The sequence below is a fragment of the Ammodytes marinus genome (genome assembly GCF_949987685.1).
Source record: "Ammodytes marinus genome assembly, chromosome: 5".
In the NCBI taxonomy this organism is placed as follows: Eukaryota; Metazoa; Chordata; class Actinopteri; order Uranoscopiformes; family Ammodytidae; genus Ammodytes; species Ammodytes marinus.
The window spans coordinates 5,682,802-5,705,571 of NC_137234.1; the positions used below are offsets into that span (position 1 = coordinate 5,682,802).

Below are 22,770 nucleotides of genomic sequence, written 5' to 3' on the forward strand. Positions count from 1 at the left end.
TGTTCCTTATTGACATTCCAGCGTCTCCGTCCGAGGGAGTCTCGGAGTGTTTTTCGATGACAGACCACTGGTGTAAACACAGCGGGGCAATCAGCTGGCACTAAAATGACATTTGATTTGCATTCTAGCAGCCTTTACTGTATTCACACACACACTCACACACACACACACACACATACACACACACACACACACACACACACACTCTCTCACATGGCAGGCAGCGACTCGCAGCACTGAAAAGCAACCGAGCCACACATTTGGAGATGTCTTATTCCACAGTGAAGAAAAGTAAGCAGTGGAACGATGGAGATGCTCATGTAAGAGATTGAATATGTCTTACTATGAATAAATGATATGGTTTAATTATTTAAAATGAAAATGAACAACAAATTCCTGCAACAAAACAAAATCGACAACAGAATATATTTTTGGGATCATTTTTAGTCAGTATATGGAACATTATGTCATTATTGTTGTGTGACTTATCTCCTATTTCTTCTGCAGACTCAGGTTCTCTTGCTAAAGATACTGTATATAGATCTCAATATGTCAACCTGATTAAAGGGACACTGTGTAACATTTTAAGCAATTTATTAGCTAAAATCAATATCCTCATTCATAAATATGTCCTCATTGGTGTAAAATCACCTCTGCCAATAATCTGACACTGCACCTTTAAGTAAAGGTTTTATACATATGTCTGTGGGGTATTACACTAGATTTTGTAGTAATAATCTAGAGCCGCATGCAGGGATCAGCAGTTTAAATCAAAACATAATTCTATATTTACAATGTACAGTAAGTAATAAATACTAAAGAAATATTTTCACATCAATATACTAAAAGAGGATAGGTTACATGGTTTTACTTGTGGTTCAAGCATAAAAAAGAAAAAACATAATACGAAAATAAATATACAACCTGTAAACCTGTTAATGTTTTTAACTCAAAACACTGGTATAGAGTAGCACACCAAAAAGCACACCTCAAACTGCTTTGTTTTGCATGGTAGGTTGCTGTTCCCTGCACTAATATGAGCGCCATCCTTTGGGAATAATCTTTAAAACACCTCATGAGGAAGACACGACAACCCATTTCCAACCCATTCCACCTGAGCAACAATGATGCAAATTCTGAAAGGCCACAACAGCAGCAACCTCTGTCTGTCCTTGTCTTATCTGGTCGCACGGAAGCACTAAAGAAGTAAAAAAACACACAACAGCAGCAGACCTGCCGGCCCTTGTTGAGTGTTAAGATGGTCTGCCTGCCGGTGGACCATCCATGGGGACACACTGCATGGTCGGTGAACTGGTTGGACCAGGTTCCATCATTGTCCAAGGGTCATTTAAAGCAATAGTATGTAACTTTTTCATATAAATGAATGTCAGTTGCATTCAAGCAATCGCCAAACGAGTTGACACACAGATGATTAAGCTTATCAGCCGCACAGAACTCGGTTTTTCTCAGTATGGCAGTGTTTACAAACTGGTGTCGCCCCATGACATTGGCGCTGGAGATCAAAAATCGCCCTAGAAAAGTTTCAGTTGTTGATTCTACTGCTAAGAAAAAACCTGGACATTAGTATAAAATAGTACAGTATAAAATCCATACTTTATCACCGAAGGCTAACATCATGTAGATGTTGTTGTGAATTCTCAGAATTCCTCATGGGGGTAACAGAAGTTACACACTATTGCTTTATCAATCTATGAACTCATGTCTGTCCCACATTACTTACCTGAATATTAGCTATAGTAAAATAGTTTGTGTTGAGCTAATCAGGGACGGGGTATAGTACACTGAACTAAATGCTGCTTAAACCTCTTGTGACATCTGATTATGAAGGCAAAACTGTCCATGGATGTGACACAGTGACATGCATGCATTAGCATTGATTACAGATGGAATTAATTGTAAATGTACGCCTGAGTAGGTGTTTGAGCTGCCAGCAACTGATGAGATGACATGACTGATTTCATTATGGAATCATTAACAGTCGTGACTGCGAGTGAAAATCAGTCTTGGTTTCAAAATTAACGGGATCTGATGAGTCCCAGTTTGCTACCCCCCCCCCCCCCAAAAAAACTGACATTCAATCTGTTCAGCCCAGATTAACTATATTATTACACTTTGTACATAAATGTATGTTTTTTTCTGTCCCACTGCCGTGTTGACAATGTCACACTGTTTTTGAGCGAAAAACAAAGAACAAACGTCCTAATTACCCTGTGTATGGGGTGCTGGCAGTGGTACACAAGCTTGTAGTGTTTTATCAAGCTGTCAGTCTTGATGTTGATAAACTATATGGGCTTCCTGCATTGTTGATGTTTTTTCAGGCAGCCTGGGCTCAGCTGGTTGAATATACAATCATCCTTTAATCTTCCAACGGAGCATGGGATGACATATGGTCTCTGTGTTATAGTGCGAGAGGGAAAAGCCATTCATCAATGGCACGCCTGTAAATAGCGATGCATCCGGCCCGGGCTATCCTTACTACAGCACGTTCAGCTCTTCAACCCCCTGACACCCTCTCTGTTTTGAATGTAGTAGACACCCACAGTGCATACTTTCATACTGTTCATGTCTGCTAAATGCCTTTTTACAATCTGCTTGAGCACACCAATCAAAGCACAGGAACACAAGTTAGAATAAACACACATGTAAACACACACAAAAACATAAATAAGACACTGGTTTGTTGTCCAGCTTTATAAGCTAATATGAATATGGTGCCGGAGCCTGCCCGAGGCCCTGGATGTGTGTGTGTGTGTGTGTGTGTGTGTGTGCGTGTGCGTGTGTGTGTGTGTGCGCGTGTGGCTTTGCTGAGGCGGTCTAATGCTGTGTGACTGGGGCCAGTGCTGTCAGCAGAGCCAGAGACATGGACGCAGCACAAGTGCCTCCTTGTATAAACGTTGGGGGCGAGTGGGGAAGCTCATCCTCCTCTCTCCATACCGTCCCACGCTCTTAAGGTCCGATCCTTAATTCTGGTAGCTCATCAATTATAAGTTTATACACACACCGACCGCAGCTAAAAACACAGTGGGATTCGCTGAGCAGCAGCCAGGTGGCAAAGTGCTGAAGCAAGCAGAAAGACGCCGAAATAAATGCGTGCTGACCAAATACTTGATGAATAGCGGGCGAAAAATACATACAAACAGTATTTGGACTTTTATCGTAAATAGTATTTTCTTCCCATCATGTCTCATGTCAGAGATGCGACAGTCACGGCCTGTGACAGGAAACCAAGCAGGCACGACAGATAGAAAAAGGCAAGGAACTACTTTACAATCCACACGCTTGAATGAGCATGTGTGTGTGTGTGTGTGTGTGTGTGTGTGTGTGTGTGTGTGTGTGTGTGCCTATGACAGGACCTGTTCTCAACCTTTAGTCCGGCTGGTTTCTGTTTGAACAATCGTGCTGACATGATACCACAGTTTTGATACCAATGACTGAAAAATATATTTTGTCAAGATAAAGAAAGAGGTGAAATCTCGAATACTAAATGTTGCCTGTTTTTGTATTTGGCTAATTTCGATATACAGTGCGACGGAAGTATTTCAGGTTTGGTACCCAGCCCTTGTTACGGTGACGACAGGCAGGCAAGCAAGCAGGACCCAAATGCAAGACGTTTCAAATAAAAGGTAATTTATTGTCCAAAAAACACAAAAACTCCAAAAAGGTAAGGCACATGGAACACAGGAACATACAGGGACGGACTCACCAACAGGTACAATGCTCGGACAGGGAACAAAGAAACACTGGGAGTTATATATACACACACACAAGACAGGGTAGACAATGAGGGACAGGTGAAACACATTAGGGAACGGAGCAGTAATCAAACAAGAGGGAAGCTTGACAGGACATGGGGAGGAACAAGACAGACGTACCAAAATAAAACAGGAAACCCGGGTAACACCAAAACAAGACAAGACAAAGACAGACCATGACAGCCCTGGTGTTTACATTTCAGCTTAACACAAAAACATTCTCTAAAAGGATAACTAAGTTTGCATCTATAAAACACTTTATGTTTCTCTATCAAGCAAAATTGCTGATGGTTTTCAGACTGGTCCTTTAAAAATCACTGGACCATTTGGTGTGTGTGTGTGTGTGTGTGTGTGTGTGTGTGTGTGTGTGTGTGTGTGTGTGTGTGTGTGTGTGTGTGTGTGTGTGTGTGTGTGTGTGTGTGTGTGTGTGTGTGTGTGTGTGTGTGTGTGTGTGTGTGTGCCCTTTAATCTGTAGGGGGGAAGTGTCTGGTTTGTGTGCGAGGATGATATGGTTCCTCTCACTCACGTTGGGAGATGAGAAAAGTGACGAATATGACCCCTGACATATGCAAATGTCTACTGATTCACACAGGCGAGGCAGAGCGCGCATGTGTGTGTGTGTGTGTGTGTGTGTGTGTGTGTGTGTGTGTGTCTGTACGTATGCCTGCTGGCAGCTGGTGTGTGTGTGTGTGTTTGACGGGAGAGAGGCTTACTTGGATCCGACTTGGAGAACGTGTCTCTGTCCAGCAGGTTTCTGAAAAACAAGAAAACAAAGAGTCACATTGACATTAAAATTAATTGCACTCGCACTCCAACAAAGAAAGTGGAACTCAAAAGTAATTTCATCACTAAACCCTAGTACAATTAGCTCCTCCAATGACCCTGACAACTTGTTTAAATGTAATCCTCCTCGGACTTGATTAACAAAAGCCATCATTCCATCCGCTCATTCAGACAACAGCAGCATTAAACAGACTATAAAACCAAGCTTAAAGTGGAGCACATTTATATTTCAAAACATACAGAGGAAACTGCAGAAGAGAGAGGACCTATTTTTTTCCCTTTTATGCGCTCCCAGGGTGCCGGCAACAACAGTGGAGGCTGCCATCAAATTTACATGACACCCCCAGTCTTTGCTCTTTGATCGGGGAGGTATAAATGCACCGAGGAGTCCCATCACAGAACAGCTGCTCGGCACCACAGAGGCACTCCACCACGCTTAAGCAGCTCTGAAGAAATGAAATATTCACACAGAGACGACATGTCACAGCTGCCCAAGACCTGAGAAGACAGAAATTGAATAGAGGTTGGTTAGGGCTAAGAGGAGAGGGAGACCCGAGCCGTGACGTCAGCAGCAGCGGTGGGTTCTAAAATATGGCCGCGCTTCAGTGCTCTGCTTACAGTGTGCACGTCTCTGGAGGACGTGGCCAGGAGGACAGGCACGTGAATGGAAAAAACCCAAAAGGTCTGAAGTGAACCCTGTACTCACTCACTCACTCACTAGCTCAGCCTGCACTCCTGCCAAATCTTACCCCATTAGACCCCCATAAAGCTTTCATAGTGCTAACCCCCGAAGGACTGAGTGCATTGGCAGGGACACAGTTACCCAAAATCTTATGTGAGAAGAGGCACTGAAAGTTATTTTTAGACCACATCAAAGAGAATAAGAGGCGTAACTATACTCTATCAAAGGTGGAGTCAGCAATTCCGGAGAATCTCCTCACAATCCGCAAACTATCTGTACTGTGTGTGCGCTGGAAAAGAATCCTGTTACCTGGCATGTTGCTTGTTATGGTGTGCCCCCTTTGTTTAGATACCCTTTGTTTACAGAGCCTATAGGCTGTGTGTTAACACTGGATTTACAGTATGGACAGGTAGTGATAGTGAGGAGATAGTCACTGAATTTGACAATTTTGACAACAAGCATTCGCCAGAATCGCTGACTTCAACCTTAAATTACATTTAGCATTTGGAAAAAGAAGAATAAATGGAAACACCTTCAAACTGAACCTAATCTATTTCAGTACTCAGTCAGGGCACATTTTCTTTCTGATGTAATAGAGCCAGAAATGTCCTCTTTTGCCCCAAACCCTGACTATTTTTATGCATAATGCAAATGTATTATGTATTCTCCTTCGGACATTTCTTCCGGAGGCTACCAGCGACATCTTAAATAAAAAGCCATTGAAGTGATCATAATGTTTGCATGAAGACAAGTTCAGGCAAATGATTTCCTTGGGAGAACTTTCATCTCTTCCTGTAGATGTCAGGTGACACTACAAAAATAGATGAATAATACTGAAAAAGAAATGTAAAAATAAGTTAACAAAAAAGATATGTGGGCGTCGATTGCCATGGCAAATAACAAAGACTGAAGATTTCGAGTCAGCCTTACCAGACATGAATTAAAGTCAACCTTGCCATTGTGCTAGACACAGCAAGAGCCACCACAATATGTTTGAGTCATTTTCCAGGCCAACAGTGCGTGATTTGGATTCCTAAAAAGGGGGCAATTTTGTTTAGAGCATCACTTCAAGCTGGAATACTTGCCGCAGCCTGTCTTCATCCATATTGAGCCCTGCTAAAAGAGAAAGAGGGACACGAAGGGGGAGTGGGGGGGCACAGTGTGGAGGAGAGGGGCTCCTGCTATCATGCTAGCTGCAGGGAGAGCGTTCTGTCGCCCATCCTGCCCTGTAGTGCGACATGCAGCCGAGTTTTCTTGAAGTGGTTGATGGCATGCGATGTATCTAGAACAGGCTTTCGTGTTGTGCCGATATACTACAGTGGCCCAGATGGTAAATCGCCACGCTCTGCTGCTTCGCCCACCGGCCTTTCAGTTAGCTTTGAGACCTTAAATAAATGATAATAAGCCACGGATGGAATCAGGAGTAAGACATATAGTTGGTGTTGTTGTTATTGACTGGTGGAGACTCTGAGAGATTGGGTGGGAGTGAGAAGTGGGAGACTTCACCTGCCGAATTGGATGAATTTCCAATGAAAAGCGATACTGTTACTGTTCTGTGTTAGTTCCCAGGGGAGCAGGAGTGGAGGCAGGGAACAGGAACAAGGGAAAAAACAAGCCTGTGAGGAGTGTCTTGAAAGTGTGCTGGCAGAACAGCACATACACACACACACACACACACACACACAGAAAGATATGGCAACCTCCCTCTGATTCATCATACGTGCTGCCTCGGGCTTCCACCTGGCCCGTCTTGATAGAGGCGGGAGGGACACTCTAAAAAGCCCTTTCCACCGTGGGCGGAGTGGGAAAAGTCTGGGTAGTCCGAGCAGAGTGCCTCGTCGTTCATCAAACATTTACGAGAGCGCTCCCTCCTCGACACCGGAATTACATTTGAAATCCCACTAGTTACATCACAGCCGCCTATACATGGCAGCTGGAGCTTTAAATACCTGCATGTATGTGAGGAAAGGGTGGGGGTGGTGTGTGTGTGTGTGTGTGTGTGTGTGTGTGTGTGTGTGTGTGTGTGTGTGTGTGTGTGTGTGTGTGTGTGTGTGTGTGTGTGTGTGATTTTTTTTCAAATGGGTTCTTGAAAATAAGGGAACAGCTTGCCTTCATATGAAGAGGATCAAACCTTCTTCTTACCTTCTTTACTACATTATTTACTACAATTATGTAAACTAACATTCCTGCTGACAATTTTTTTTGAAGTTGCTGTTTCAGCGTAGAATGTCTTTTAAATGTATTTTTATTGTTAGAGGATTGCCTTTGCCATACTATAGTTCCAAGTAAATATTCTAAAGAACGTAAAACAGCTACACTGATCAATCAGCTTGCTACTCCCTCACTGCGAGGGACATCTAACCACAAAATCATGACTGTTTGCGGTCCTGGCTCCCAAACTTATGGTTGAATGCACTTATTAGAAGTCACTTTGGGTTGAAAGCTTCAGCTAAATGGTATGTAATGCAATACATTATCAATGGGTCATGTGTAATATGTCAGCTGTAGCGATGGAAACAGAACATTTTCACCTGAATCTGCAGTTCCACTCGAGCTTTACTTTGCTTTTTAGCATTTTTTAACCAATTGTTTTGGTTTTCAACACCCACTGAATAAGAAGTGCTTCACAGGGATTCCCTAACTAAAAGTACAATTACGCTTTTCATTTGACATTATATTATAAAATGTGAACAATGTTCAGTCATTCAGCTTCTTACCATGCACATCCAACACATGCTCTAAAATGTATGTGAGTGACTACATTTTTAGCCTGTTCGGCCCCGGTAGGCCTGTAAGCAATGCATTCCCCCCGACAGTGTTATTGCCAGCCTACACTCTCTATCTCTACATGGGAGCACAAGTAGCAAGGAAACATTCTCGGCAAGAAATCCTCCACGCATTCTTGCTTCTTAAAGCCCCTGGAAACCCAAATCCACAAAATCGTCCCAAACTATGTCATTTGGGGAGTTAGTTGCATGATAGTACCAATCTGAAAAGAGCAAGGCAAGATATTGTCTTTTAAGTTTGATAAACTTTACAGAAATTCGATTTAGATGAGGCCGGCTATGCTCTAGTTCTTATGACACAATAAGTATTTTCAACCAATCTCGGCAGTTCTATAAAAACAATGACCGTTGCCACGAAGACCATTTGATACGGCCACGCCCATACAGTCCTGTCAAACGGTCTGGACAGTAACAGAAGAGCAGTTTTTTTAACTACGTTTTATGATATTTATGAGCATTTTATTCTAATTTTGTAAAAGCCTATTACGACACCCAGCTCTGATATCATACATAGATTTTTCTTATTTTCGACCAGGTTTTCCAGAGGCTTTAAGTCCACTAGCTTGACATTCAGCCCACTAGCCAATATGCAGAGTTAGTTGTCTATGGAGCTATACACGAGCCAATAAAGAGATCTCATCAGTGAACGAAGGCACAGCAATGAACGGCACAAGCTGGTCCTGCTGGGAGGATCACCAGATCAATGAGGTCAATTGAGTCTGAAGAAAGCCCTGAGCTGCTCTGATCAATCCACCTTTCAAGCTTCTGAGACAGTCTTAACTCTGAACGATTTTCTCAGTTTCTGTGTGTGTGTGTGTGTGTGTGTGTGTGTGTGTGTGTGTGTGTGTGTGTGTGTGTGTGTGTGTGTGTGTGTGTGTGTTGTACAGGGGAAAGCTATGTGTGCATCCAATAATGAACTAAACAGATCTGTTTTCACTGTGAACAATTTCACAACATCAACAGTCCATGAACATTTGACAGAGCAACAGACAATAACTTAGGGACAACAATTTTGGTCAAAAGCATCACTGTGTGTATGTTATTACTTTTTATGAAAACAATTGCCTTCAGTTTGGGCCTCAGACAACATAAAAACAACATCAGACTATACTGTATATATAAAAAGTTATTGGACACCTATGGAATGGTCTCTCTAGCCTATCAGAATAGAGTATTCACCAAAACCATGGTATAATGGGAGCTTAACTGTTACTGTATGACACTTAAATGATCAAATACACTGTTTCAATCATCCCTGTCAATGGGCATCAGCCAGCGTTCCTCGCCCATTTTGATCGCTAACATTTAAGATTCAGAATTGTAGCTTTCCGGTGCCAAAATAATGCCTTCATTTCTGGCTTACAGTTGCTCCGAAAAGTCCAACATTTTCGTTAAACTTCTTATTTTCCTGACAGCCATATATAAATACCTCCAGCGCGCCTCTTACTCTCATCTCAAAGCTCCATGATTGCCAAGTTCTCCATCTGTATCTTTCAGCTCAGCCAAGTCAAAGCATCTCGCTAACATATGCAAAGTTGTGTGCATTGGTATTCTCCAACAACCTGATTTCTCATTTCATAAAAATAGAAAGCAACTGCAACCATTTTAAATGCACATAACTACTCTCAGACATACAGATAACAGTTACATTCTGTATATTCACTACAAAGCGTTTGCAAATTACAACAATTTAACTGCCGCGTGGTATGCTTTGATCTCCAGTTTTTTCCGAAATTTTGAAAATGCTGAATTATTTTAATGTTGCGTGTGTAAAAGGAATAGGCGTTTTTCAATACAGACTTGGTTGAAATGGTATATAATGTTCATAAGTACGGTATGAATATATGATAGGGTTCAAAAGTACGTTTTAAGTAGTATATAATCGCTTGAAAATAAAAGTTGTTGTTTATTTTAATACCTTAGAATGGGCGTTCTATATCGACATAGAAGGGAGGAACTCAGCCATGTTGCACCGCTATATTACTGTGTAGTAAGTGGCAATGCAACAGAGGAAAACAGAGGAAGAGACTGGGGGCAGGAGGTGAGTGTGTGGTTAGTATTGTGACAGGTCTCTGAGGTAAACCAAGTGAACGGTGGCTGACTGGTGCCTTAATTAGGCCAAACAAACTCCTTCAGAAGCTCATTAATGCAGCAACTCATCATGACCCCCACTGGGCCCCCTGTGGTTTAGACTCATCAAATGAGACCCACTTGATATGTTGGTTGTATATTCTCTTTGCTCAGTTCCAACAAAATGGCGGAGGGATTGTTAAGCAGAGGACCAATAAGAGTCTACTTTAGGTAGGAAAGTGAAAAATCTTCATTTAACTTGGTTTAATTGAAGCTCTGCTTGAACCTGAAACCGCACTCCTTTAGTTTCCAGTAGAATTCAACAGATCAACCTGGTAATTAAGGGTGCAGTCAGTGTGTATCATCGGAATATTTAGTGGCATCTAGTGGAGAGATTCCAGATTGCAACGCTCCCTTGGTAGTTGGTAACACCTCCATTTCGAATAATTACCATTCCAATCCTCCACTGCCTCAAGTCTTTTCCACAATATCAAGTGATGCGGTGAAGATGTATTTAGTTCTTTATTCTAAAGTCCTACTTATTCCATTTCAAACAGGTGCATTTCCCCAGGACACAGACTATATAAAAACGTGTATGGCGCAGCCGTTAAGTTTGATCGTTCATGAAACATGGTGGGGCAACATGGTGGACTCTGTCGAGGGGGCGCCTATGTAGATATAAAAGGCTTATTCTAAAGTTATAAAAGATAAAAAAAAAAAAATTATTTTCAAGAGATTATACATTAATCAAAACCTACTTATGAATATTATATGAATATTATATTACATTTCTACCAAGTCTGTTCTGAAAAAGCCACTAAAGTCTACACACTGCTCCTTAAAGATGGAATAGAGTCTGAAACAATAGGTATGAAAAAAAGAAAGGTAAAGAATCATTACTCAATTGAACAAGGAATAACTTAAATGAAGAAACTGCACCTGTAGGAATATTTGCAAATAATTATAGAAGTTTACACAGCCACAGAACACCTGTCTACTCTGAGTTTACTCGTGACAACAAAGTTATTTTTTTTAAATCATTTTAGTTCAAAAGTTCATTAGAATATGACTCAAGTGTAAACCATTCACTGAGGGAAACACGCAGAACTCTAAGAATAAAGCTGTGTTATATATCATGCCTTACGGATGGATAGATGGAGAAATCAAATGACATACCCAAATGCTTGCAGACATTCATAATTGTTGTTGAATTGAAACAACAGAAGCATCTCTATCTACTTCAATGTAGTTCTGAAATGATGAATCAATTAGTTGATTGCCAGAAGAAGAAAAATGTGAATCAATAATCCTTTAAAAAATGTCTTGTTCGCCACAAAGAAAAACATGACAAACATGCGCACAGGATTCCTTCCCTGCCCAGACAAGTCTTTGTGTCTCTTTCTTCACCTTCCATGTGTGAAGTGCAAAATCGGCTGTGACACATCGACCGACCTCTCAGCAGGTCAGCGGCCGCCTTCAATGCAGCCCCCACATCACAACACGTCGATTCTTCGATGGGATACACTTCCCACCTTTTGTTCCCAAAGGTCATGGCTACATCTCCACTGTGGACCGCTCAGATCAGATGACAGCCGCCACACACTGACGCAAACGCCACGGTGTCTTTGTGCACAAACGTTCTCCAAGGACTGACTGTCTGCAGGGCTTGTTTGATCCTGCGTGTGTGTGTGCGTGTGTGCGTGCGTGAGTGCATGTTTCTGTGTATGTGTACTACTTTTGTGAGAACCAATTTCAGCTCTAGATCTTAACAGTGAGTACATTTTTTGAAAGTGAGGATATTTTGGCCGGTTCTCACATTAGCACAGGCCTTTTTAAGGGCTGTTTGAGGGTGAAAACTAGGTTCAGGTATGAATTAGGTTTATGTTAGGGCTTGTTTAAGGGTTGGGGTTAGGTATTTAGTTCTTATGGTTAGGGTAAGGAGAATGCATTAAGACAATGAATGTCCTACAAGTAAAACCGTAAAATGTGTGTGTGTGTGTGTGTGTGTGTGTGTTCAAGGCCTTCTGATCAGGAGTGATTGGCATTCATCACTCAAACTGCTGTGCAGTTGCAGCAGACTGGCGGATTTTCCTCCCACTGATGTACCAAATTGGACAAGAATCTAATCAATCTGCCAGTTCTTCTGCCTGACTACACATGTGATGAGCGCAACGATGGTTTGGATTTATTGAGTGAAGGAGGGCTTTCACTGGAGAATGGGATCTATCCAGACTGAATGCTTCAATAGTCCTGCCAACACCAATGTGGGAGAAAACTCACACCAGCTCCCCAGCTTACTGTGGCTTTAAATCCTTTTCTTCTGTTGCACTGGTATCCAAGGTAAATGTTTCAACCAGATGTTTATTCAAGAAGTCTGTGCTATACAAATTGACCATGTGTGGGTAACCTTATCAAAGCAATGCAGATTACAGCCATAACAATTAGCCAATTAGTCCTTGCGGAAGCTATTTTGATTATCAAGTAATAACTGAAGTTGTTTTGCATGCAAAATTTGCAAAATATTTTATAGTTCCACCATCTGTGAGAATTTGAGTTAACGTTTTACACATTTTGTTGGATATGGTGATGGACATCTTTAGTGTTTTCGCACTTTGATTAAGTTGGAGGACAGGGGGAAACACTATGAAAAAAAGAGTGGTCAAAATTGATGCCGCAGACACCAAAATATCCTGTGTTTTTTTTTTGCCACATCTACCTTTCACACAATGCTAATCGACAGCATCTTTCATTAAATCCTCACTGTATGGTACATGCTCGAGCCTTTTGAACCCCACCGCACCTCCAGTTTGTAACCCAGGCTTTCTGTTATCAATACGCAGCCTCTCACCCTGGAAAACATAATTTTCTCAGACTTGACAAAGCTCCTCCAGAGCCACTTATGCTACAATTTTCCGGGGGGCTGAGTAGTGCTCCTCATCATGTCAAGACCAAACTAGTTTTGAGGTGTAAAATCAATTAAACTCCTTTTAAAAGATGCTCTTTATAGACTCACTGGGCCATTTGAGAGACAGCCTCCCCACGGTTACATTTGGGTGTGTTCACCAAAATGTAAAAAATAACAAAACAAGAATAACAATGTAATAGGTTACCCCCAGAGGTGTTGGGATATCTGTCACTGGGAACTCCACCGCACACTCAATACAATGGAGGTCAGTGTTATAAAACGTAACATGCATTCTACAGACAATGTCCTAGTTAACTAATAAATATATATATATATATATATAGGGGCGCCTTTAGCTCAGTTGGTAAAGCCTGATTTATACTTGTGCGGTACCGCGTGCGCAGAGCCTCCGCGGAGCCGCAGAGAGCCTGTGCGGTGGCCTCAGACCCCGCCGCGTACCAACTGAAAATTGTGACTACGCGCCAGATGCCGCAGACGCCGCAGAGGTTTGGTTGGGCATCAAAGCAAAAAGGAGGGATTTCAACAGCACAGTAGCTCTTCCTCATTGTCATCAAACTCAAAATCTTCCAGTTTTCATTTGTTTAGCAACGGATTTCGCCGATAACATCAAAAGTGCAGTGTGCAATCTGCGACACGGGCGAAACTACTACCAACGGTTCATGAGAACGTTCGGTGTCCGCAGAGAACGCAGAGGCGCAAAGCCGCACAAGTATAAATCAGGCTTAAGGCGTCCCCCTCCCGGGCCGGGCCCAGCAGCGGACCCGGGTTCGATTCCCACCCGCGGTCGTTCTCTGGATGTCACTCCCCTCTCTGCCCCATTTCACCTCTGTCTCTCTGCACTGTCAATAAAGCATAAAAATGCCAAAACATATCTTTAAAAAAATATATATATATATATATAAATATATATATACGATTGTTATTATTTATTTTTTAAAGTTTACTCTACAGACCTCCCTGGAAACATTATGAGCTACTTTCTACAAATAAAATGTCCAGGTTCATGGGAACATTGATTCTGGTGAGAAATGTTCCTCATAAGTTATTCAAATGTTCATCAGCATACAAAAAATACAATTGACTTTGATTAATATGAATTGGAAGGAGGGTGACTATTATTTTTCGATATTAAGTCATTTCAACAACAATGCTTTAGTAATGGCCGATTATAGACTACAATCAAACATTTTCCAGGATTCAATAAGCAATGAACAAACCCTCTCTACTCCACAACATTACATAGTGATGGCTAGTTTACTTCTCTCCTTCTGTCAGGGGTGAGGCTTAATATTTTTCTCCATCACAGGTCACTTGTTCACTTTGCCATGGGACAGTCTGACAAAACACTGATAGAAACAATACATAACTGCACTACTTCTTATTGTTCATGTGACTCAAAACTCCTTTACAACCAACCTGCTGTTTGTAACTACACTGCCCATCCATCTGTTTATCTAGAACTAAATGTCTCTATTCACCGTCACATTGGTCGGTGCTTAAAACGTACATTTGCACAAGTTTAAATATATAACAAAAACAAAAAACAGATGACTCCCTCATTTGAATAGAATATGTTTTCTTTCATGTTGCCATCATTTCAAAAGGAACAATTATCTTGTCCAGATGGTGGCTTGCTTCCTCATATGTCTTCACAGGCTCTGATCTCAGAATTATTGAGGTCATTACCAGGCCGACTTCTTCCGTCCTTCCATTATCAAGCTTTTATCTCAGAGCGTAAAACAGCAACTAGCCGCTCAGTCTCCTACAGCAGCTGCCTGGCGGCTTTTAGGTCAGCGGAAACACAATCCAGTTCAAAGTCTTTGTTCTTCTGCTCATTATGTGTCTCAAAACAACTTTTACCAGTAAAATAATATTATTAAAAAGAATGCATCACCCAGCTCTAAACCTAGAACTGGATTACAGAGAAACACAATACGACTATACTTTACATAATTGATATCAAACTATGTTTGTGATATTCGTTCCCACCCTCAAGCTATCGTCATGTACTGACCGAAAGGACGAGATCGTGGGTACAACCAGCTGAAAAGGGTTTTCTCGGGAGAGTGGCTGGCGTCTCCCTTAGAGATAAGGTGAGAAGCTCAGTCATCCTGAGAGATTTGGGGTAGAGCCGCTGCTCCGTTGCGTGGAAAGGAGCCAGTTGAGGTGGTTCGGGCATCTGATAAGGATGCCCCCTGATCGCATCCCTATGGAGGTGTTTCAGGCACAGCAAGCTGGGAGGAGGCCTCGGGGAAGACCCGGGACTAGGTGGAGAGATTGTATCTCCACACTGGGAACGCCTCGGGATCCCCCAGTCAAAGCTGGCTGACGTGGCCCGGGAAAGAGAAGTTTAGGGTCCCCCGCTGGAGCTGCTGCCCCCGCGACCTGACCCCAGATCAGCCCTTGATGGTGAGTGATGATAGTGAATGATGTTTAAATAATCATATCGGTTTTGTGCCAATGGTTTGCTAATTGTAACTTTTCACTGGTTCATATATTATATTATTAGATAGATAGATAGATAGATAGATAGATAGATAGATAGATAGATAGATAGATAGATAGATAGATAGATAGATAGATAGATAGATAGATAGATAGATAGATAGATAGATAGATAGATAGATAGATAGATAGATAGATAGAAATATTACATAAATAAGGATGACTAAATATAGGCAATATATTCAATCAAATCTGTGATTATGGGTGACTATTGTAGGCGAGTCACATGGGCCAGTTGCAGCATCCAGAAATGACTCCCCACTTTCTATCTCCACATACAGTAGGCTAAGCCCCTCTACTAATTATGCTACTGTAAGAAGACAGTTGGGAGGATGGAGCTTAAGCAGTAAGACTGCTACATTCTGCACGAATCACATTATCCATGATGCATTCTCTCTATCCAGCTCCACGCATTAGAAATACAGTATATGATTTAGCTGAATATTATATTACTACCAGGCACTTAAAGTGTCTATTTGCTGTGATAACAACATCAATTCCCACAGCTCTGCATGTGGCTGCTCCTGGTGTAACATTCGAGCAAAGACATGTCAACTCTGACCTCCATCTGGAGATCATCCAATGGCAAAGTGCTGCCAACCAAATGCACAAAATCAGCTGTGCTTCCCTCCTCCAACTCACCATTTAAGCCACAATGCTTTCGTTTAACTTCCACTGCTGTGATACAGAAGACACGACTGACTGTTTACTGGTTGCATTTTGGCTAAAGGCATTGATAATAAACAGTATTTTCACAATAAAAAACGGCATTCTGGCGCGTTCGCGCTCCAAAACAGCCATCCATCGTAGTAAAAAGTGTCACACGTGAGATGTGACTTCCACTGATGTAGCCTAAATACAAAGACACAACTGACCGTTTAAAGGTTGCATTTTAGGCTAAAGGCATTGATGATAAACAGCATTTTTGCAATAAAAAAGACGGAGTTTCTGGTGCGTTTGCTCTGCACTACATCCACCCAGCGTAGTAAGTGCCACATGTCAGGCACTTAGACATTCTCACACATATTCAGTATCCCCTCTGTATCTCAAACAACTGCGGACTGTGCAGGAACCCAGCAGCAGTTTGTACTCACCTACAGGACACCGTGAGTTCAACTTTGGTGGCAGGTATCGCAGCGGTGAAGGGGTCTGCGTCCCCGATACACGCCATGTTCATCGAGCTGATGCTGCTGCCTGGTCGCTCACCACAAATCACCCCGTATCCAGCGCCGTAACGGCGGCATGAGAAGAACCGAGAAGGAAGAGGGGGGAAATAAAGGGGACAAAATGAGCAGCAAGCCTTGCAAGGAGATGACAACAGGCCGGTTTAGTCTGTGGAAGCACGGGAAGCACCGGAGAGAGAGAGGGAGACGAGGAGCTGGAGCGCGCCGGGAAACCTCTCTGTGCGCCTCGGTGCTCCGGAGGAGAGAGCACGGTGTGAAAGGGGGAGGGAACACACACACACACACACACACACACACACACACACACACACTGAAAGGCATACACGAAGTACAGGCTAGTCAGTAGTAAACTTGTAATGACCGAACTGCTTGACAAATTCACTGATAATTTCCACCTTCTCTTTGGAATTCAGAAAATTAATATTATGGTCAAATGCTGGGTAGATTTTTGTAGCCTATTTAAAATACGAATATTATGCAGGGTAAAGTGGTTATTTGTTATATAAGTAGGCCTAATTCAAAGGGCATTTGTGTTAGCATCTCCATAAGGTTCACAGAGTGTCGGTTTCTAAAAAATATTAGTTTACAAACCTACCGTTGCTCTTAAGGTATTTTCGGAGCCGTCGAATATTGTCCCTACCATATGAATAAAACAAAACATTTCGTCCACTATACATTGTATCCCAAGTTCAGTTTGCTTCTTCCGGTAGCCATTAGAGGCCATCTTGGTTTTCATTCTAAACGGAAGTGTAGTAGGCCTATCTTGGTAAACATTGGTAAATACTAGCCTATAACATTTTTTTTAGCTGAAATAATTTTCCTGGAAATACACCTACCTTGATTATAATGACCTTCTGGTTTCTCAAATATTGCTGTTTAATGATTACCTCTATTTTGGGCACATACTAGAGCTAGCTAGGTAGCCTACAGTGACTGGTAGCCTACTTTTAGCTAAACCAAGTTCACAATGAGAAGGCTGACATGTAGCAGGGTAGGCTACTGCCTTATTGTAATGTGTAAGCATGTTAACATTTACTATTAACATTCAGTGAGCATATGTCCAGGGTTTGTCTTGTTTGACCCTTTCTAAAGCTGGGTGTCCCAGAGTCAAATAAATAGTATTTTAAAGTTTTGAAGTTTAATAGGCTAGGTAGGTTAATAGGAAGGCTGGGCTAGTAAAAAAAATATATATATCTGCGAGCGGTTGATAATAGTAGGGTGCATGGACCCTCAGCCATTTCAAGTTAGTGCGAAAGTTTCGTTTACACTTCTAAATTGAAGGTAAGGGTCTATAGCACAATTTGGTTTGAGTGTCAAGAGACCCATATATGGCCCTCCAAAATGTTATTTATCAAACTCATTGAAAACTTGACTGGGAGGTGAGAATAATGTATTTAAAACACATTTAGCTTTGGAACAAACTTCGTACATTACTTCCAAATGAATTGTAAATGAGACCTAGTTATTTTTGTCTGTTGATTCAGCAGGACGTGAGGGGTGAAGAGGCGCTATGTTGATGCAATTAAATCTCTTTTCCCAGCAGTATTTCAAAAATGACTTTTCCAAAAATTTGCTGTTTGGTTATTGAATTACTTGTTTGATTTGATGTTATGAGCTCCATGTGGATGAGGTTGATTTAAAAACACTAATGTTTCCCTCAGCCATTCTTTCACATTTTGAAGGTTCATGAAACGATAAGTGAAGAAAATAGAAAGTTAGCTTTGCTTCCGTATACATTTTAGCCTAAGTATTGTTCACAGAGAGAGTCAACTGAGCTATCCTTGTGGGGATGAAAAAGCAATTACCAGTGTTTGGAGTAGGCCTAGCCTAAAATTGGAAAGCAGCAAACCTAACAGCGTGGCTTTAGAATGCTAACACAAGTTCAGGAACAATGTAGATTTTGAAATGAGAAGATTTATTTGAAGATGGGTATTGGGTAGTGTCCCAAAAAGAGTTTAACACCTAGCTGTTAGTGCTTCAAAGCAGAAGTCGTCTAATGATTGGTTTACTATGGATCATTACTATTGTGTCTATGCAATTCATATTACAAAGTATATTCTCCTCTCAGCTGCTTATTTCAGCAACTTGATACAATTGTGATCGAAACAGAAATGTGTCACACAGTAGCCAGATGACAGAGACCACCTGAGCAAAACAAATTCAATCAACCAAATCGTCATGAAACAGGGAGCTAAAAATGGGGATATGTGTGTCAGCTCCAGTTAGGCTGAAGGGAAATACATGAAAGGTTCATTCTGCAGGTCAAACACCTGTTCCATATTTCCCAACATAAAACCCATGGCTCCGTTTTTGGCTATATAGCCATATGGCCAAAAACGGAGCCATGGGTTTTATGTTGGGACATATGGGTTTTACGGACAGCCTCCTGTTATAGTTCCATAGAGCAGCTCTTATCACATGTTGCATTATGTAAGTAAGTAATTTATGAGTAATGATCAAAAAATGGCAACATGTTTAGCAGGTTTCATAGTGCCATGTTTCCTATCTTGGTTCAGCATGTTAGCATGACCTCAACATTTTCTTAATTAAACACCATCTACCAACATCACCATTCATGGCATTCTATGCTATGGTTATTAAGATATTTAACTAAAAAGCTAAATTGTCAATCTCCTGGTGGTGTATGAGAAAAAAGTCAAGGGATAACATGAGGTCTTCTTGGGCTTTAACCTTCAGGGATTGGCTGCACAAGAAAATCCTGGCAATCCATCAAATAGTTGTCAAGTCATTTCAGTCGGACCCAAGATGGTGGATGGACGGACAGACTGACAGACCCGTCCCTAGAGTTTTACTCTAGCAAGGCTCACACGCAAGAAACAAAGAAGTTGTAAAGTAATGATGTCATTTTTTCTCATACTGTCACTCATCATGCCCATGCATACATTTAACAATGGAGACATGCTGTTGTTTGTCCACTAAATACAAACATGTAGATATGCTATTTTGTGGTGTGCTTCATGAATTTGGGAATCACTACCCTCTTACTCTACCATCAAGATTTAATTGGGAATTTAATGGTAAATGTAGGAACCATCCACTGATCTGGTCGTTAAAATTTTGGCAATATGAAAAATATAACATCAGATTTTCTATTAATCTTGTATTTTTATTGACATAGTGTTAAGACAAAATTATCATTCTCTCAGTACACCACTACTTTTCCATATTTTTGCAACTCTAGAACCAAACCTAGATTTTGTATGAACACTTGCCACTCTTGAACACAATAATATATATAATTTACTACATGGCAAAAACTATGTGACACCCCCCCCCACCCAAAAAAAAACATGGTCATTAATCTGCTTCTACAACAGCCTCCACTCTTCTGGTTTCAGGATTTCCACAAGAATGTGGCTTTGCTCCCACTCTGCGAAAAGAAGTCCAACACTAAAGTTAGGAAATAAGTTTGGGCTCACAGGCGGCATGCCAGTTCATTCATGTCACAAGGTGTTGGATGGGGTTGAGGACATGACTCTCCAGGCTAGTCGATTTGTTTTCTTTTTAGAGCCAATGGCTTGAGGCAATGTTGAAACAGGATATTCCCCAAACTTTTGCCACAAAGTTGGAAGCACAAAAGTATATGCTGTGGTATTATGATTTGACAAAACCATGAAAAGGTACTTGGAAAGAGTTCTGTAGGCTTAATTTTTTATTTTATTTTAAATAGGCTTATGGCAGCCTTCAAACATGTTTCCTCAGCCATCTTTAACAGGACTCTCCGTCCTGTATTGAATATGTTTGTCATGGAGCTTAAACCACAATCTCTCTGCTTATTAGTATTTCACCCATTTCTCCGAGACACATTTTTGGATGGTAAAACTGACTTCCACAATGTCAGTGTAATTTTCTGGCTATAAAAGATGTCTGGTTACACTCCAGCCCCTTCATCTCTACCTGAATTCAGCACCGGGCAATTTGTACAACATTATAAGGACCTCAGGATGATCTGACTCCCATTTTTCTCAAATACATTTAGTACAAATTAATATTAATTAAACTATAAATTAATTTGGTTGCCGTCTTGCTGTGGCTACATCAACATCTCTCTTTGAGACTATTATCCAGGTGAAACACAGATAGATTGAGTGCCAGGAGTGTTGGAAGCATCTTGGAAGCAAGAATGTAAACGTCTGATGATTCTGTTTCAAGCCAGGGACATAGTAGACATTTGAAAACCAAATCAAGTGAGAACTCTCGGCTTCACACATCAACTGATAGGAGTTGTTGACAAGTACAAGGTGTTCCGGATTAGGTGTGTAGGGTTTTTGAGATGCTAAAGTTAATGATCGTCAGCATATAAATACCTTTTATGGGTATTTTCTAAAGAAACCAGCTCAGCTGTATTGGCTTTATATCCAGTTCAAACAGAAAAGGGAGATTAGGGACAACCTTGGCTAATTTGATTCACCAATATAGAGGTTAGCTTTTTTGTTTTTTAATCCGATTTGTGATGTGTAAGAGACCAAACAATGAATCAATTCATTTGTAAAATAATAAGCAGATGAATTATAACCATTATTACATTGACATCATTGAGATCAAAATATAATTTCATACACATTTTCAACTTGATATATTCAGTATATTCTTAAGTTAGGGATTTTCAACTAGATTTTAATTTGATACAACATTTAATAAGTTATTAATAATAGATCCACCAGTGGGTCAGGCAGGGTTGAGGAGGTTAATACATTTTAGAAAAACTCTATGCTTCTTTCACAGCAAGCCTTTGTCTCTCTCAGGCGAATTAAGAGAAAGGGAGAGGAGACAATAATTAGGAGCAGTCGTAGCTGCTTCACACTCTGATGATTTGAAATCTATTTGTGGCATTGAGGCATGAATATAATATACTTCTGTCGGTCTAGATAGACTGGCAGCTTAAAGCAAAAGCTTTTTTACAATTGGAGGGACTAAACCCACGTTCAAGTCATGCATATATTTTGATTGGAGTCAAGTTATATGCACAAGGCAAGCTTCAGATGCAATATTTAAGAAAAAAAATCGTAAAAAGAGATATTTATTTCATGCTAAAATATATTATAACATTTTCAAGGATTTTGATCATTCCGTCTATTAAAGTGTAATCCCAAAATTCTGAATTATTTTATGACACATATACATCTTTAACAGCTTAACTTTAACTATAGGTAAAGTGAGCGATTCTTGAAAATGCTATCTCCTCACGATCCACTACCTGTCTGTACTGTGTATGCACCGAAAGAAAATCTAGGCTCTGTAAACATGTATGTTAACAAAGGGGGCCCACTGTAACAAAGCCTAAGCTGTGTTTTAACGCTGGCTTTTTTTTTTCAGCACACACAGTTATATATAAGTTAGATATTCACTGATTTTTACAAGAAGTGATTTCAACAAAAAGCATTCACCCAAATCGCTGACTCCACCTTTAATGAGAAAGGCTAGGAAATAATATATACCTTGGAGGAAATATAAGTGGTGATAAAACAGTTCCCCAGTAATAGAGCTAATTTGTCAACTACACCAAGGAGTTTGGCAAAGCCTTCAATAAATCATTAAGTGCTTTCTTAATACAAATGATCAAACTCAACACTTCATCTGAATCACTCCCTTGGCTGCTGCATGAGGCCAATATTGCACTTATATTGAAAAGAGGCTGAGATGATTTAGACCCACCATAAAACCCCATGTTATTGATCCCAGCTGAATATAACTTAATCGAACAAGGCTAAGATAATTCATTTGAATGTAATTAAAGACATTATAGAAATTAGCTAATTCTAACAGTTGAGCTAAAAAAATCAGTTTTGCTTGAAAAGATACTTAAATTCTTAATTGGTTGGTAAATAATTGCTACCACTTCAGAAGAGCAACTGATTGATTAATTGACATATCTCTACAGCTATATAAAATATCCAGTAGAAAGAAGTTTGTTCATAATGTAAGAAATAGGGAAAAACTATATAAAAAATTACAACACCACAGAAATACATGACTAAAGTGGCTGTCAGACCAAGATAAATTATGTTTATTTTAGTCAAAAACTCATGCTGATAAAAGG

The 22,770-nt window shown here is 40.8% G+C and overlaps 1 protein-coding gene across 1 annotated transcript in view; it reads right to left on the reverse strand.

Moving 5' to 3' along the window:
* LOC307250944 (copine-8-like) overlaps window positions 1-16,702 on the reverse strand; it is a gene marked incomplete at both ends in the record, with an annotated part of 51,507 nt that extends 34,805 nt beyond the window's left edge. Inside the window, 2 exons of the mRNA XM_080028223.1 lie at window positions 4,487-4,527; window positions 16,620-16,702. Of these exons, the coding sequence (XP_079884349.1) occupies window positions 4,487-4,527; window positions 16,620-16,702 (124 nt within the window). The remainder of the gene's footprint in view (window positions 1-4,486; window positions 4,528-16,619) is intronic.
* Window positions 16,703-22,770: the final 6,068 nt, after the last annotated feature.